General features: G+C 49.0%; 1 protein-coding gene and 1 non-coding gene across 3 annotated transcripts; one reads left to right on the forward strand and one right to left on the reverse strand.

The window, feature by feature from the left end:
- Positions 1-296: 296 nt before the first annotated feature.
- PSMB3 (proteasome 20S subunit beta 3) lies at positions 297-11710 on the reverse strand. 2 transcript variants are annotated; one of them, XM_066263776.1, is made up of 6 exons: positions 11556-11710; positions 11045-11229; positions 8195-8302; positions 3384-3561; positions 1290-1384; positions 297-406 (listed from the first exon to the last, which is right to left on the reverse strand). In XM_066263776.1, the coding sequence occupies exons 1-6, from the start codon at positions 11556-11558 to the stop codon at positions 358-360; spliced, it is 618 nt and encodes a 205-aa protein (XP_066119873.1). In that variant the 5' UTR covers positions 11559-11710; the 3' UTR covers positions 297-357. The 2 variants fall into 2 exon arrangements, with proteins under 2 accessions (XP_066119873.1, XP_066119872.1); XM_066263775.1 differs by lacking the exon at positions 11556-11710 and adding an exon at positions 11409-11549.
- Positions 11711-12451: 741 nt separating this feature from the next.
- Positions 12452-12525, forward strand: TRNAN-GUU (transfer RNA asparagine (anticodon GUU)). Its single transcript has one exon. It is a non-coding gene; the product is annotated as a tRNA-Asn (tRNA).
- Positions 12526-15610: the final 3085 nt, after the last annotated feature.

A 15610-nucleotide genomic window follows, 5' to 3' on the forward strand; every position in this document is an offset into this window, starting at 1 on the left:
TGGAACATGGGTTCATACCGTGCTACCTCTTATTAAAGGTCCTGAGCAAGTTATTTAACTGCTCTTAAACACAGATGACGTCAGCTACCTTAGTCATGATGATTAAACTCCAGAACGTGTGAAGCTCGCTGTGCAGGGCCGAGCACACAGCAGGAACTCCAGTGCCACGTGGACATCATCCCTGCTGGGGTGCGCGTGGCCATGCTGCCAGTCAGGGACACGCGCGGCTGAGCTGTACCGAGGAGCTGTCACTGCCCAGCTGGGGACAGAGATCTGTGGTAAAAGACTCAAAGAAGTAGGAGTGAAAGAAAAACTATTTTATTAAAAAAAAAATGGGGGGGCTCTGGAAACAGGGGTTTAGTCCATCCGGGCCTTCAGTGTCCTCGTGGTGATTTTGTCCTTCTCACTGCAGACGGAGAAAATCAAAACATCCAGACTTCAGAACAAGCACTGGCTACCGGGGCTAACTGGCTTGCTCGTGTACATGAACTTAGCCTTCCTCTGTGGCGAGGAGGGGAGAATGGGGACACTTGGGTGAAGGCTTTCCATAGAAGGGACCATCGGGAATTGAGGCGACTCAGGGCTAGACTGAGAAGCCTTCCAAAGAAGGGAAGGTGCTCCCCAGGCTTAGAGAACAAGGAGGTAGGAAGGACAGTGATAGGTTTTGCCCCAGGAACATAAAAGAACCCTGGGGTGATAAATTCTGTGTCAGTCCCAATCTGTCTTTCATGGTAATTAAGCAGGCTCCCTGTAATGAACGGGTCCCAGTACTTATTCTGGGATGCACCCAAGGAAAGCAGCTGGGAGGACACCTATTCATCTTGTAGGGTTCCTGGTGACAGCCTCAAACAATTCAGAGGAAAAAAGGGATGGCAGTTAGCAGCTAGAGGTTGGAAACAGCTTCCAGAGCTTAGGCCTTCACACAGCCATGGCGGCCACACCAGTGGGAGCTGGGGGAGAGGGGCATTTCCATCCATCTGCAGTAGCTCTGCTGTGGCTCATCACAAAACAGAGGTCCCAGACACTTTGGGGGCACTCAGGAAAGAAAGAAATATCTGTTGGGAACAAGGGGAGAGACCTGGGGTCACGGAGCCTCAGCTGACAGAGGCCAGGGGAGTCTGGGTAGGCTCCCAGCTGCCACCCTTTGGGAAGCATGGATTTCTGCTACCCCAGGCCAGCCACAAACGCCTTATCTCTCACACCTGCCCAGAGGACTGGAAGATGGGGTGTTTGTGCGGGAGTGGAGAGGAAGCGTCTGCAGAGCTTCCAGACGGCCTGCTCATACTCACATGATATGGACGATGACTCCCATGCCCGACACTGCATCACGGTCCACAGCATTCAGCATGGCTTGTGAGATGGTCTCAAACAGGTGTTCTGGATCCTGCCAACAGCAGAAGCCCTTTAATCCCCAGAACCTCAGACCTTAACTTGGTCTGGCTCCTTAACTCTTTTTCTAAACTCAAGGTTCCTAACTGTGGCCCTCCAATGCCTGAAGTGAAAAGCCCCTTAGCTTCTTACCAGAAGGAAGCAGGATCATATAAGCGAAAATTCAAGCTTCTATGTACCCTCCCTGTACTTCCTTCCACTGATCAGCAGTGTGACCTTGGACGAGTCATGGCATCAATTCCTCTCCTGTAAACGGGGAGAGGACTCTCAATCTGGCCCGATGTGCTCGTCAGCTGTTTGATGGACTCTCCCCAAGTGTCCCATAGGTTCCTCGAAACTCAACCTGTCCAGCCATGACAACACATTTCTGCCTCAACCTGTTCCTTCTTCACTCTATCTTTGCTGGGTTGGCTAGAAAACTCAGGAGTTGCCTGGCCTGTGGTGGCGCAGTAGATAGAGCGCCAACCTATAACACTGAGGTCACCGGTTCGAAGCCCTGGGCTTGCCTGGTCAAGGCACATACCACAAACAACCACTGAACACCTTGAATGAAGCAACTACTTCTCACTCCCACCCCCCTCATCTCTGTAAAACAATAAATAAAATCTTAAAAAAGAAAAAGAAAACTCAGGAGTCCTCAGTATCTCTACCTCCCTCACGCCAGTTTTAAATGACCAAGTCCTGCCTGACCAGGCGGTGGCGCAGTGGATAGAGTGCTGGACTGGGATGCGGAGGACCCAGGTTTGAGACCCCGAGGTAACCAGCTTGAGCGCAGGCTGATCTGGCTTGAGCAAAATAAAAAATGCTCACCAGCTTGGACCCAAGGCCCCTGGCTCAAGCAAGGGGTTACTCGGTCTGCTGAAGGCCCGCGGTCAAGGCACATATGAGAAAACAATCAATGAAAAACTAAGGTGTTGCAACAAAAAACTGATGATTGATGCTTCTCATCTCTCTCCGTTCCTGTCTGTCCCTATCTATCCCTCTCTCTGACTCTCTCTCTCTGTCCCTGTAAAGAAAAAAAGAAAAAAAAAAAAAACTTAAATGACCAAGTCCTTTGGCCGCCCAGCTCACCCACTACCACAATCTTTGCCAGGACTTGAGCGCCTCCTGTCGGTGACCACGTAGCCTGTCCCATCTACCTGCAGGCCTCTGGTTCCCTTGGGGTCCTTACAGCTTTTGACACCACACCAAAAGAAAAAGTTCAAACTCCTCAGCCCAGCCTTCACAGCACTCTGAAGTTTATCCCAACTTCATCCTGGGTCACTGTCGCACCCCGCACCCCGCGGCCGCCAGAGCCCCCTCCGCAGTCTCTGCACACTCTGGGCCCCGCCTGTACCTTCACACAGGCTGCTCCTTCTGCCAACCAGCCCTTCTTTCCTCCTCTTCCTAGCAAACTGCATTTTCAGAGGTATCTGGGTGTCACCTTGATTCATCAGACTGAAGGAAGCCCTTGAAGACAGGCCACCTGGTCTCCCCAGGGTCTGACGGCTGGCATGGCGGACACCCTCACTACTGTCGGGCTCTGTTCCAGTCTTTTCGTGAGTTTCCCTCCTCCATTTCTAAGGTAGGCTCTATTATTATCCCCACTTTACAGGCCGAGGAAACGGGAGCAGAGAAGTAAACTGACTTACCCAAGAACATAACTAACAGAGTGGTCAGTGGAGTTGGTCTTCAACCCCGACAACCTGGCTCCAGCGCCCCTTCTGTCGAGCTGCCTCTAAGTGTACCCCTTACACTATTACATAACGACTGCGCAGACCCTGGAAACCCAGCGTGAGGAATTATTTGTTGTCGCGAGTATCTGACTGGGGTCTCCCAACAAGGTGCTCTCCCCCAGAGCACCCAGCCCATACCAAGGCCCTGGCAGGTGGAGTTTCTGGCTCAACAGCAGTGGCTTTTCTCCGACTTGCACCATCCTCCCCATTACCTGCAAGGTACACACATTCTTTTCCTGGTGTCTCAGAGCCCAGCCCCACTCCATGCCACCAACTCACCATGTTGGGCTCCCAGAGGGACTCGCACATTCCATACATTTGTTCAGCACAGGTGCCACTGACCACAAAGTCATCGGTCACCATGGGGCAGCCAATGAGATCTAGAGAGCAAATGAAGGGCTTAAAAGTCTTCGGGTCCAACCCAGCGATGACTGGCTCAGTGTAGTAGGGGCCAAACCTGTGGGGCCAGGAGCAGAGAGAAACCAGAAGTCAAGAACACAGACTTTCCTGTTCAAGCCTATTAAGGCAAGGCCCTGGCCCAGACTTGGGGAGGAAAACAGAGGGCCTGTTTAAGAAGGTCCTCTTTAGCCTGACCAGGCAGTGGCACAAGGGGTAGAGCATTGGACTGGGACACAGAGGACCCAGGTTCAAAACACCAAGGTCACCAGCTTGAGCGCAGGCTCATCTGGCTTGAACGCGGGCTCATCAGCTTGAGTGTGGGGTCATTCGCTCTGCTGTAGCCCCTCCCACCCCCATCAAGGCACATATGAGAAATAAATCAATAAAAAACTAAGATACCGCATTGAAGAATTGATGCTTCTCGGCCCTGGCCGGTTGGCTCAGCTGGCTCAGCGGTAGAGCGTCGGCCTGGAGTGCGGGGGACCCAGGTTCGATTCCCGGCCAGGGCACACAGGAGAAGCGCCCATTTGCTTCTCCACCCCCACCCCCTCCTTCCTCTCTGTCTCTCTCTTCCCCTCCTGCAGCCAAGGCTCCATTGGAGCAAAGATGGCTGGGGCGCTGGGGATGGCTCCTTGGCCTCTGCCCCAGGCGCTAGAGTGGCTCTGGTCGCGGCAGAGCTGCGCACCGGAGGGGCAGAGCTTCGCCCCTAGTAGGTGTGCCGGGTGGAACCCGGTCGGGCGCATGCGGGAGTCTGTCTGACTGTCTCTCCCTGTTTCCAGCTTCAGAAAAATACAAAAAAAAAAAAAAAAAGAATTGATGCTTCTCATCTCTCTCCCTTCCTGCCTGTGTCTGTTCATCTCTCTGTCACAAAAAGAAAAAAAGAAAAAAAAAAGGTCCTCTTTCCCCATGGCCAGTTGTGAAGAACTTTCTCCCTCTTCTAGGATCTGGCAGTGCTCTAAAATTTTTCTTTTCTATGACATTTACCTTCATATCCTTCCATCCCTGACCCTCTCTTCTCAGTCATCTGTTCATACATCCCATATCTCTACTCCTTTCAAAAAAAAAAAAAAATGAGGTAGTTTGTAAGAAAAACACTGAAAAACAAAATGAAACCACTAAAACAGGATATAAGACACTCAGACTAAACACAAAGTTTTGTTCTGAGTTCCTAGAAGGCCAAGCAAAAAATGATACTCAGTGGGTTGGTTCATTCTCATTGTCTACCAACACAAACTAGCAGCTCATCAGAAATTTGTTTTAGACTCTGAGCTCTGAGAAGAATTGATTTTCGGGATCTTTATATATAAAATACTTGAAAACTAATGGCTACTATCCTCAATAAAAACTAAACAAAGAGGCAATAATCCACGTCTTACAATTGCTCTCAGAAATTTTCATAAGAATGATCTTAAGTTATAGCTCTATAAAGCATTCTAAACTAATAAGTTTTAGATGTCACTGGTGGTGGCACAGTGTAGAGTGTCAACCTGGGACATTAAAGTCCTAGGTTTGAAACCCTGAGGTCACCGGCTTAAGTGTGGGCTCATCTGTCTTGAGTGCGGGTTGCAGGCTTGAGTGTGGGATCATCAACATGACCTGGCCTGAGCCCAAGGTCGCTGATTTGAGCAAGGGGTCACTGACTCAGCTGGAGCCCTCTGGTCAAGGCACATATGAGAAGCAATCAATGAACAACTAAAGGAATGCAACTATGACTTGATGCTTCTCATCTTTCTTCATTTCTGTTTCTGTCTCTTGCAAAAAAAAAAAAGAAAAAAGAAAAAAAAGTAAGGCGGAGGAAGGGGTTGGGGTAAGGTGCTTTGATCTGGTGTTTTTATTTTTATTTTTTATTTATTTTTTACAGAGACAGAGAGAGTCAGACAGAGGGACAATGGGGACAAACAGACAGGAACGGAGAAAGATGAGAAGCATCAATCATCAGTTTTTTGTTGCAACATCTTAGTTGTTCATTGATTGCTTTCTCATATGTGCCTTGACCGTGGGCCTTCAGCAGACCAAGTAACCCCTTGCTTAAGCCAGCGACCTTGGGTCCAAGCTGGTGAGCTTTGCTCAAGTCAGATGAGCCCGCGCTCAAGCTGGCGACCTCGGGGTCTTGAACCTGGATCCTTCCGCATCCCAGTCCGACGCTCTATCCTCTGAGCCACCGCCTGGTCAGGCGATCTGGTGTTTTTAAACAGATCCCTGGGTATCAATTTCTGTAAGAAATTTCAAAATTTGGGCCCTGGCCAAGTAGCTGAGTAGGTTGCAGCATCATCCCAATATGCCAAGGTTGGGGGTTCGATCCTTGGTCAGGGCATGTACAGGAATAGCTTGATGTCCTGTCTCTTCCCCACCTTCCTCTCTCGCCAAAGTCAATAAAAATAAATAAATAAATAAAAATCAACCAGTGAATGAACAAATAAGTGGAACAATAATAAATCGATGTTTCTCCCTTCCTCTCTCTCTAAAATCAGTTAGAAAATTTTTTTAATTTTTAAAATTTTGTATTTATTCTCAATAAACTGAAAATAAAGATAGTATAAGAATATCTTAGATTGCCTGACCAGGTATCACTTGAAGGTCAGTGTTTAGTCTTTCTGGCAGTCTTTCACAAACAGAGGTGCCTATATAGATTTTCTGGGGTCAATGAGAAGCTGTCCTTTTAAAAAGGGTCGGCACATTGCTCAACTTTGCAAATCACAGCATTAGCTTATCCTGCTGGAAAATCAATGATTTAGTTGGGCTTATAGAGAAAGCTCCTGGCTATAGCAGGTAAAATCCAGAATTCTCCAGGTTAGCCTCAATGTCTTGTATTTTCAATAAATATGAACTATTAAATATATACTTTAATGTGAGTTAATTTTTTAACTTTATAAGACTCCTTTTCATATTAATCAGTTTAAAACATTTTCTGTTAAGCCTTTCTCTTTTTAAAAAAAAATTTTTTTTTTATTTATTCATTTTACAGAGGAGAGGGAGAGACAGAGAGAGAGAGAGAGAGAGAGAGAAGGGGGGAGGAGCTGGAAGCATCAACTCCCATATGTGCCTTGACCAGGCAAGCCCAGGGTTTTGAACCAGCGACCTCAGCATTTCCAGGTCGACGCTTTATCCACTGCGCCACCACAGGTCAGGCTGTTAAGCCTTTATCAATGTGGGATTTTGATAAATGTGGTTACCACATATGGCAGAGAATTCACATCTGAGGATATTAACTTACACCCCAAAAAAATGTAATCCTTTTTTAACTTTTTTTTTTTTAAGTGAGAGGAGGGGAGATAGTGAGACAGACTCCTGCATGCACCCTGACCAGGATCCACCCAGCAACCTATGTCTGGGGCCCACATTCAAATCAACCGAGAGATCCTCAGCACCCAGGGCAGATGCTCAAACCAATCCAATCGAGCCACTGATTGCAAGAGGGGAGGGGGGAGAGAGGGGTTGAGGGAGGCGAAGAGAAGTAGATGGTAGATTCTTCTCCTGTGTGTCCTGACTGGGGATTGAACCCAGGATGTCCATATGCCAGGTCGATGCTCTATCCACTTAGCCAACCAGCCAGGGCTTGTTTTAACATTTTAATACTAAATAGGCAGAGACTTAGTTTTAAAAGCGTACTCATGCAACTTTTCTATAAAATCTGTTCTAAAAAGTTTAAGAGATGCCTGACCAGGCGGTGGCACAGTGGATAGAGCGTTGGACTACGATGTGGAGGACAACCTGGAGGTTCGAGACCCTGAGGTCACCAGCTTGAGCGCGGGCTCATCTGGTTTGAGCATGTCTCACCAGCTTGGACCCAAGGTCACTGACTTGAGCAAGGAGTCACTCAGTGTACTGTAGTACCCAGTCAAGGAACATATGAGAAATCAATCAATGAACAACTAAGGAACTGCAACAAAAAATTGTTGCTTCTCATCTCTTTCCCTTCCTGTCTGTCCCTATCTGTCCCTCTCTCTGACTCTGTCTCTGCCACCAAAAAAAAAAAAAAAAAAGTTTAAGAGAAGAAAAAGAAAAAAAGAGCTCCACTTGGTTCCTTGCCACCCAGTTCTGCCCAGAGTGGGTGGGGAAAGTACCTATGGGTTTCTTCCCTCTTCAATTCCATCCCAGCTTCTGCAATGAATTCTGAAGTTAGACCCCTTCTTTTCTCATTATAAAGTCTTTAAAGAGAATGGACAAAAATCAACAACCCAATTCCTAGGTTCCCTGCTATTCCAGAGAATCTACATCACAGAATTAGCTTTGGAGTAAGAGTGGCTCCTGGCTGGGCGACTGCAGGGCACTCTTTGGGGATGGTTAAATCTGTTGCCTAGAAGCAAGTTTATTTGCTCTCTGCATTCCCTACCTTCTGAAGTAGTTGTTTCTTTCCTATTTGGTGGTCAGACCCACAGAAAACAGACCCATAAAATATTGTCTTGCAAATAAGAAAGGACAGAATGAGGAGGGATCCTCTTCTGGGCACCCCTCTATACTACATGCCTACTTGGCCAATCAAAGGTGTCTGATTCTCCGAGTCCCAGGCTATATAGGAAGTTCTCACTTAATATCGTAGATAGGTTCTGTGACTTTAAGCAAAATGATGTATAATGAAACCAACTGTACCACAGACTGATACAAGAGTTAAGTTCCTATGGCATCTCATCCTTATTACAAAACGACCTTGAATAAAATGCTATCCTAGTACGTGCGATATTTTCACTCACCGTTTCTCATATAAGAGGTTGGCTACCATACTCATGAGGGTGTAAGGCTTGATCTGCCGACCTTCCTTCAGCTCATACAGGTTTAGTCGGAACTTCAGGCGCTGGGCACTTGGAAGGAGGAGAAAAATCAGTAAGTCACTGCTGAATGTCTACTAGCATCCAATCTGTGAGGTCAGGACACACGTCTCCGCCCCTGAAAGGCCTCCTCTACGCCCCTCCCTGTGATTTTCTAACCAGAAGTGCAGCCTCATGTCCATGTTCCAGGACTTGCCCCCCACAACACCTGTAAACACACTGTCCTACTAACCTTTATTCCCATGTTTTTTGAGGGGGGATTCCCCCCTTTTTTGAGGAATAATTTATTGTATATATGATAAAATGCACAGCTCCTTCCTTCTATACTTCTAGCAGGAGTATGCTACCGACTCAGTCATGGCAGCTTACAACTGAGAGAGCTGATATCTGGGCTAAGCCTTCATCCTGCAACTTAATTTTTCCATCCATAAAATGAGGAAAAAAATAGAGCCCTGGCTGGGTGGCTCAGCGGTAGAGTGTTGGCTCGGTATGTGGAAGTCTGGGTTTGATTCCTGGCCAGGGCACACAGGAGAAGTGTCCATCTGCTTCTCCAACCCTCCCCCTCTCCTTTCTCTCTCTCTCTTTCCCTCCCACAACCAAGGCTCTATTGGAGCAAAGTTGTCCCGGGCGCTGAGGAAGGCTCCATGGCCTCTGCCTCAGACGTTAGAATGGCTCCAGTTGCAATAGAGCAACGCCCCAGATGGGCAGAGCATCCCCCCCTGGTGGGCATGCTGGGTGGATCCCGGCTGGGTCATGCGGGAGTCTGTCTGTCGCTCCCGACTTCTCACTTCAGAAAAATATAAAAAAAAAGAGGGAAAAAATAAACCATGTGGTGGTGAAGTAATGAATGTATGGATATATGACAAGGTGCCTGGAAAACTGCAAAGTCTTATATGTTTTTTGTTGTTTTTTTTTGGTATTTTTCTGAAGTGGAAACAGGGAGGCAGACAGACTCCCGCATGAGCCCGACCGGGATCCACCCGGCATGCCCACCAGGGGGCGATGCTCTGCCCATCTGGGGCATTGCTCTGTTGCAACCAGAGCCATTCTAGTGCCTGAGGCAAAGGCCACAGAGCCATCCTCAGCGCCCGGGCCAACTTTGCTCCAATGGAGCCTTGACTGTGGGAGGGGAAGAGAGAGACAGAGAGGAAGGAGAGGGGGAGGGGTGGAGAAGCAGATGGGCGTTTCTCCTGTGTGCCCTGGCCGGGAATCAAACCCGGGACTCCTGCACGTCAGGCCAACGCTCTACCACTGATCCAACCAGCCAGGGCCAAAGTCTTATATGTCTTAAGCTGCAGCTACTACACTAAGGGATTGGAAGGTGCCTAAGAAAACAGGCTACAATTCCTCCAGTGCCATCTGAGAGCCCAGGAATAGGCCCCTGCAGGGAGCAGACTAATGCCATACACACCTGCTGAAGCAAAGCAGTCACAGGCCACCAGAACCAAGAGACTCAGACACAACCTTAGCTCCATCTTACAAAATCAGCAATTACTGCCCACAAGCAAGCAGCTCAGTGAGAAAAACCTCCTGAAGAAAAGGAAATGGTGTGAGGCAAACAGCAGGGACTGGAGAGAGGAAGGCTGATGGGGGCCTTCACACTGACTGGAATGCTAAGCTGTCTTTGGTTGGAAGAATTCAGGAAGAATTTCTAAGTTATATGTTCTTGAGACTTAGGAAGCTTTAAGATAGATGAGAAAGAAAATTTTCTGCCATCCACATTAATGAACCCTTCTAGGAACAATGTCCAGGAGCTGTGCGGCTTCTTAGACTACCTGCTTCCTTCAGGATCTGTTACCTGTGACCACGCCTTCCCTCTTGAAACCCTATCTTGATTCTTTTCCTCTGCCTCCTCTTTTACCCCTGTTAATTATACAGTTCAGCTCTTGAACTGCAGCTTGTTTTTCTCCCCTCTGTTTTGTTTCTCCAGAATCAGTTTCCACAGATTTAAAAGCTTACCAATGCCTCTCCAGCTCTGAGATAGAATTTCATACCCCAACTTCTCACAAGATGTTTCTACTTGCCATTACTTGTCCCCTCAAAAATTAGTGTCAAAATCAAAGTCATTACCTCCCTCTAAAACTAGAACTCCTAATTCTTGTATTTCAGGTAACATGCTCAAAACAGAAATTGTCCTTAAAACATTTCTGGATTGGCTGCATGCCAGGTAACTAGACACTAGCAAAAGATAAAAGACACGAACCCAACCTCAATGAGTGATTCTTTGGCCTCACAATATCCAAGTAGCCAGTAAGGCTACTCTCAGAAAGGGTTCCTTTCTTTTTCTATCACCACCACTTCATTTGGACCATAACCCTTACACCTGGATCATATCACTCTCCCTTATCTCAAATCATAGAACCATTGCCAACTAGATAACTAATCTAGCAGTTAATATGCACCAGCTCATCATGGGTCAGTTATCTTTCTGTATGCCTGCTGTCTCCCAACTAGACCCCAAGTTCTTCAGGGACTAAGTACTAAGTGCAGTCTTTGGCTTCAGAGAGGCCTGTGTGTGATTCTGGCTGTCATGTTGGAGATCCTCAGTTCCTTGATCTGCAAAATAGGACAGCGCCATGACAATTAAACGAGTCCACGCAGGTAAGGTGCTTTCCACAGAGTCTGGCATAAGAGTAAACGCTGGTATGTTAGTTAGTATACAACTTGTGTTGCTTATGGTGTCCCGCAAGGACTCAAATTCATTGAAGCTGGCCACTCACGAGGTCAGGCAAGGCTGGCCCATGAACAGGTCTGGGTGTGGGCCCCAACACTTACACAGTCTGGACGTCGGTGGCTAGCCCGGCAAGGCCGATGTATAGCCGGTCGCCCATGGGAAAGATCTTCTGGAAGTCCGTGGTCACCATCTGGGCCTGGATCCCGAAGCGCCGGTCGGCAGCGATGGCCACACAGTCCTTCCCCTTCATGGCCATGACGGCCCCTCCGTTATAGGACATAATAGACTGGAGCAGACAGAGTGGAAGGACTTAGCGCGAGGGGCCAAACGCAGCCATAGCCCCCGACCCAACCCCTGATCCGGAGGCTTCTGTACACACAGTTCGCCATTCTGGAGACGCCTGAACGCCCCGCATTCAATTCTGCGATCAGCCCTACGGAGTCGCGAGGAGCCGCATTCACCCACCATAGTCCTCACCGCGGTGCGCTCCCCTTCAAACCGGTGTCGCTTCCTCCAGTTGACCACAAGGCCCTCTCCGTCTCCTAAACCTTCCATGACCCCCTCCCTGTTTTTCAATCACCCTGTATCCCTTCTCCTCGCTCCCCATCTCACCATGACTGCGATGTAGTAGCACCTCCAACCTCCCCAATTCCAGCAAACCGGCTATGGCCCTCACTGCTCAACCACTCTCATTGTTTTCTCTCTATTGGCCGAAAGGCCGGCCTTTCCGTAATGTTTTGGCTTTCTATTGGCTGATCACCGCTGTCAGTCACCAGCACGATGTTTGATTGAGAAAACAGAAAGAAGACGGCGAATGCGGAAAGTGAAAAGTCACTGTGAGTGCGGAAGAACCTGGCGTCGCGGTGCAGGCTGGGATCGCGGCGGACCGGGTCTTAGGACTGGGCAGGTTAGGGACCAGTTGTGCTTGCACGTGGGTTACTGAAGCCCCAACTGAAGCGCTACAGTGTTGCTTATCCACAAGCTGTATGGGTCGAGCTTATTACTCATGCTAGCTTGTTTCATTTATCTATTACAAAAATCCTTACATCTGTTGTGTGCCAGGTACTGTGCTAAAACTAAGCTCTGGATATTAACTGGTCTAGAACTGTACCTGGTATTTAGGAGGCGCCCATTGAGTGCATATTTCATAATGTGAAGGGGAGGGGCAGCAGGAGGTTCAGCTGCAAACTAGGTTTGGAAGCCGAAAATTGTTCTGCTTTAGGTGCACCCAGCAGGTCGACTTCAAGTATCCCCAAGTCTCAGGTCACTGAAAAGGGACGTTCAGAGCTTTATCTAAGATCCGGAGGAGCCAGTGCTGACCCCTTCAGAGCCGATGGAGGAGAGGCAATCGCGTCGTGCCATTTTCCCTCCCTGAGTCGGGACTCTTCCCTTTCTTTCTCTCCGGCGTCCGATTTCTTGTGTACCATTGCCAGGTTTCTGTCCTGACGCGTTTTGTCGCAGGCTCACTCCTATTGACTCGGCTTACCGCCACCCAGTTGGCTACCACAGTCTCTGTGGCGCAATCGGTTAGCGCGTTCGGCTGTTAACCGAAAGGTTGGTGGTTCGAGCCCACCCAGGGACGCTCTCTTTTCCTCCCTTCTAAGTGTAATTTACCCCAACTGCTGAAAAACCAAATTTGGTATTGAAATGACATAGAAATACTTTATCTGTAGCAAGTCAGAGGGTGATTGTGATTGAAAATTTGTTTAGTCAATGACGGGATAATTTCTCCGGCACTTTTCTCCACCGCTCCGCCTCCAAACTGAATTGCAGGCAGAGCAGACAGAGGTTTTTGTCTCACTGTGCAATACCTATCAGGTTGCATTTTTCGTAGGACTAAGAATGAATTCGCAGTGGAGGTCGGACAGTTTTCCGTTATCGGCCTCAGTCGATGTTACAATCTCGAAACATTACATTGGAAGGGAAGAAAGCGCGAGAGACAAAGGCAGAAACAAACAGGGATGAAAAGAAATGTGAGAAAGGAAAAACATAGCTATGATATACAAACACAGAAAGAAGGGATTATGACAGAGAAAATAGGTAAGGTGAGTGGAAGGAAGACTCAGAAGAAATGGAGAGAGGGAAAAGAGAAGCATCAGGAAAAGGAAAACAACAAAACAAAAAAATTTTTTTTCTGGAAATACACATAAGTGAGGGGGATTGAGAAATAAGCAGGAACTGACATAGGGTGTTGTTTTTGGGAGACACAGGTCTTGCCTTTATAGAAGTGAAGGACAGAGGTAAAGACAGTCATAAAATCATTAGAGGAGTCCCTCGCTCCTACCATTGTCATCATCTTCAAGGGGATCTGGTGCTGGCAGTAGCTCTTGGTATATGCCCAAAATAAGCACTTAGATTTACAGGTTTCTGCCCACTAGAAGCTTCTAGTCTGTGACAGACACAATGACTCTTCTGATGAGTAGCTGTCAGGTAGAGGACCACATGAAATACTGCAACTAAGGCTGAGGTGAAGCATTGGCACCTAACCTCTGCCAGAGGTGCATCAGAGGGTGCAGGGTAGAAGCCTCCACTTTTATGAAAGAGCTAAGCAAAGGACTCAAGCAATTCTCTTCAATAGCCGGTCTCTTCTCAAGTTTGGGCTCAAAGGAGGCCTTTTCTCAAAGCCCTGCCCAGGCTCATTAATTCCTACCAGGCTCTCACAAAGCTGGTGGGGGCAACCACAGGGTACACAGTGCCATGGAAGCTAATGGGACAAGGTGTATAACCCTCTGGATTTGTCCCCATCGGCCAGTGAGTGCCCTGGGGGGGAAAACCCAGCTCATCAGCTTTAGGTCCCCTGTACCTAGGCAGTACTTGCATTGACACCACAGGTGCTTCTTTTTTCCAGACTCTAGACCAGGGGTCCCCAAACTACGGCCCAGCCCGCGGGCAGCATGCGGCCCCCTGAGGCCATTTATCCGGCCCGCCGCACTTCTGGAAGGGGCACCTCTTTCATTGGTGGTCAGTGAGAGGAGCATAGTTCCCATTGAAATATTGGTCAGTTTGTTGTTTTAAATTTACAGGTTCTTTATTTTAAATATTGTATTTGTTCCTGTTTTGTCTTTTTACTTTAAAATAAGATATGTGCAGTATGCATAGGGATTTGTTCATAGTTTTTTTTTATAGTCCAGCCCTCCAATGGTCTGAGGGACAGTGAACTGGCCCCCTGTGTAAAAAGTTTGGGGACCCCTGCTCTAGACAAATCCAGATGTGGGGAGAGTTGGGTCAGAAGGTTCTCCTGCTGAACCAGAAAGGCGAGGGTTATGGGGACCTGTTACCTAGGACAAAAATGATTAAAATAAAGTTTTAGTGGGTAGTGGGGTCTTGTTCCATCTTAGGGTTTGCTGGTGATTGGCACCTAATAACTGAAGAACAAGTGAATGGACGCCAGGTGAGCACAGTGGTCCTTTCCAGCAGCAGCCCAGGATCAGAGTCACAGTGGGGATTCAGACGGAGATAGCAGCAGAGACTCCCCACATGCCCACAAACCCAATAGCAGCTCCTGGATGCCCGTGAGGATCGTGGGTGAGATTGAAATATTCTGAAAACCCTACAGGTTTCTCTTGCTTGGGACCTTCTAGCTTGTAAGGAGTGGCTGACCAGGAGTCTCTGTTGGGCTCCCTTCCCCGAAAAGAGACTGCGGGACAGGGAAGGATGCATGGGTCTTCCTAGACAGAATCCAAGATGCAGGTGACTCACTTTGCCCTAGGGACAGTGGGCGTGTCTACGCCAGGAGCCCCCTTTCCTAGGGGAGTGGCGAACTCCGGGTCTCCGCATGCAAACACAGGGAGCAGGTGACCAGATCCTCCCCCGGTCCTTCTTCCCGCGGGTTCTCAGACTATCACCCTCTGGGCGGAAATATCTCTCTCTCTCTCTCTCTCTCTCTCTCTCTCTCTCTCCCCTTCCTCTTCCTCCCGACCCCCATTCAGTCGGTGCGGGCTGAAGGCTGAAGCTGGGTTCACTTGGCAGTCAGTGTCCTCAGATCTGCTGGTCGCCGGCCAAGGGGTGAAAGCATGCAGTCCGCGGGCCCAAGCTTCGGGCTGGCCGGGGCTGCGAGCGAGAAAGCGAGGAGAAGGCAGGCGCCCGAAGCTGCCGAAGATTCGTTTCCTTATTTCCTAACTCGAGCCAGCCACCGTCAGTGCGATTAATGGCGCTTCTGGCCGGATGATCGAGCTCTTTGAAGGGACAGACACAGTGACTATCCCCAATAAATCTTGACTAATGAATAAGTGAATCGACCGTCTTAATGAGGCAGGCCCGCGGTTGTCGCCGGAACGTAGTATCGATTAGCTTCCCCGGCGCCACGCTCAGCCGCTCCTCCCGGCTTGTCCAAGCCTCCCTCCTCGTTTTTCTCCCGTTGGTGGGATCCACCGGCGACGGGAACCCGAACCCTGGGGTGGAGCCGGGAGCAACGGTCGGACTTGGCGGCAACCCGCCACCTCCACGCTCGCCAGGCTCCTCCCGCCGCCGCCACGAAGGAGGCGCACCAACCGCGCAGAGCGCGGAGAGCGACCCGCGCCTGGGCGAAAAATGGGGGAACCAGCACGAGGCCGGGAAAAAGCGCGGGCCCACTTTCTACCTCCCGCGTCTGGTTTTCTAGTTTATTCAGGCCTCTCGCATTCGGTCGGGTGATTGTGTCCCGGGCTCGGGATCTCCAGCTTTTCTTC

This window comes from Saccopteryx bilineata, chromosome 2 (genome assembly GCF_036850765.1).
Source record: "Saccopteryx bilineata isolate mSacBil1 chromosome 2, mSacBil1_pri_phased_curated, whole genome shotgun sequence".
Lineage (NCBI taxonomy): Eukaryota > Metazoa > Chordata > Mammalia > Chiroptera > Emballonuridae > Saccopteryx > Saccopteryx bilineata.

What these genes read in the sequence shown, in the direction of transcription:
- PSMB3 (XM_066263775.1), bottom strand. Translation starts at nt 11,498, where the DNA reads ATGGAAGGTTTAGGAGACGGAGAGGGCCTTGTGGTCAACTGGAGGAAG. An exon ending in GCACCGCGGTGAGGACTATG is followed by an intron (nt 11,230 to 11,408) that starts GTGGGTGAATGC and finishes TGTCTGCTCCAG; the next exon opens with TCTATTATGTCCTATAACGG. An exon ending in AACCTCTTATATGAGAAACG is followed by an intron (nt 3,562 to 8,194) that starts GTGAGTGAAAAT and finishes CTGGCCCCACAG; the next exon opens with GTTTGGCCCCTACTACACTG.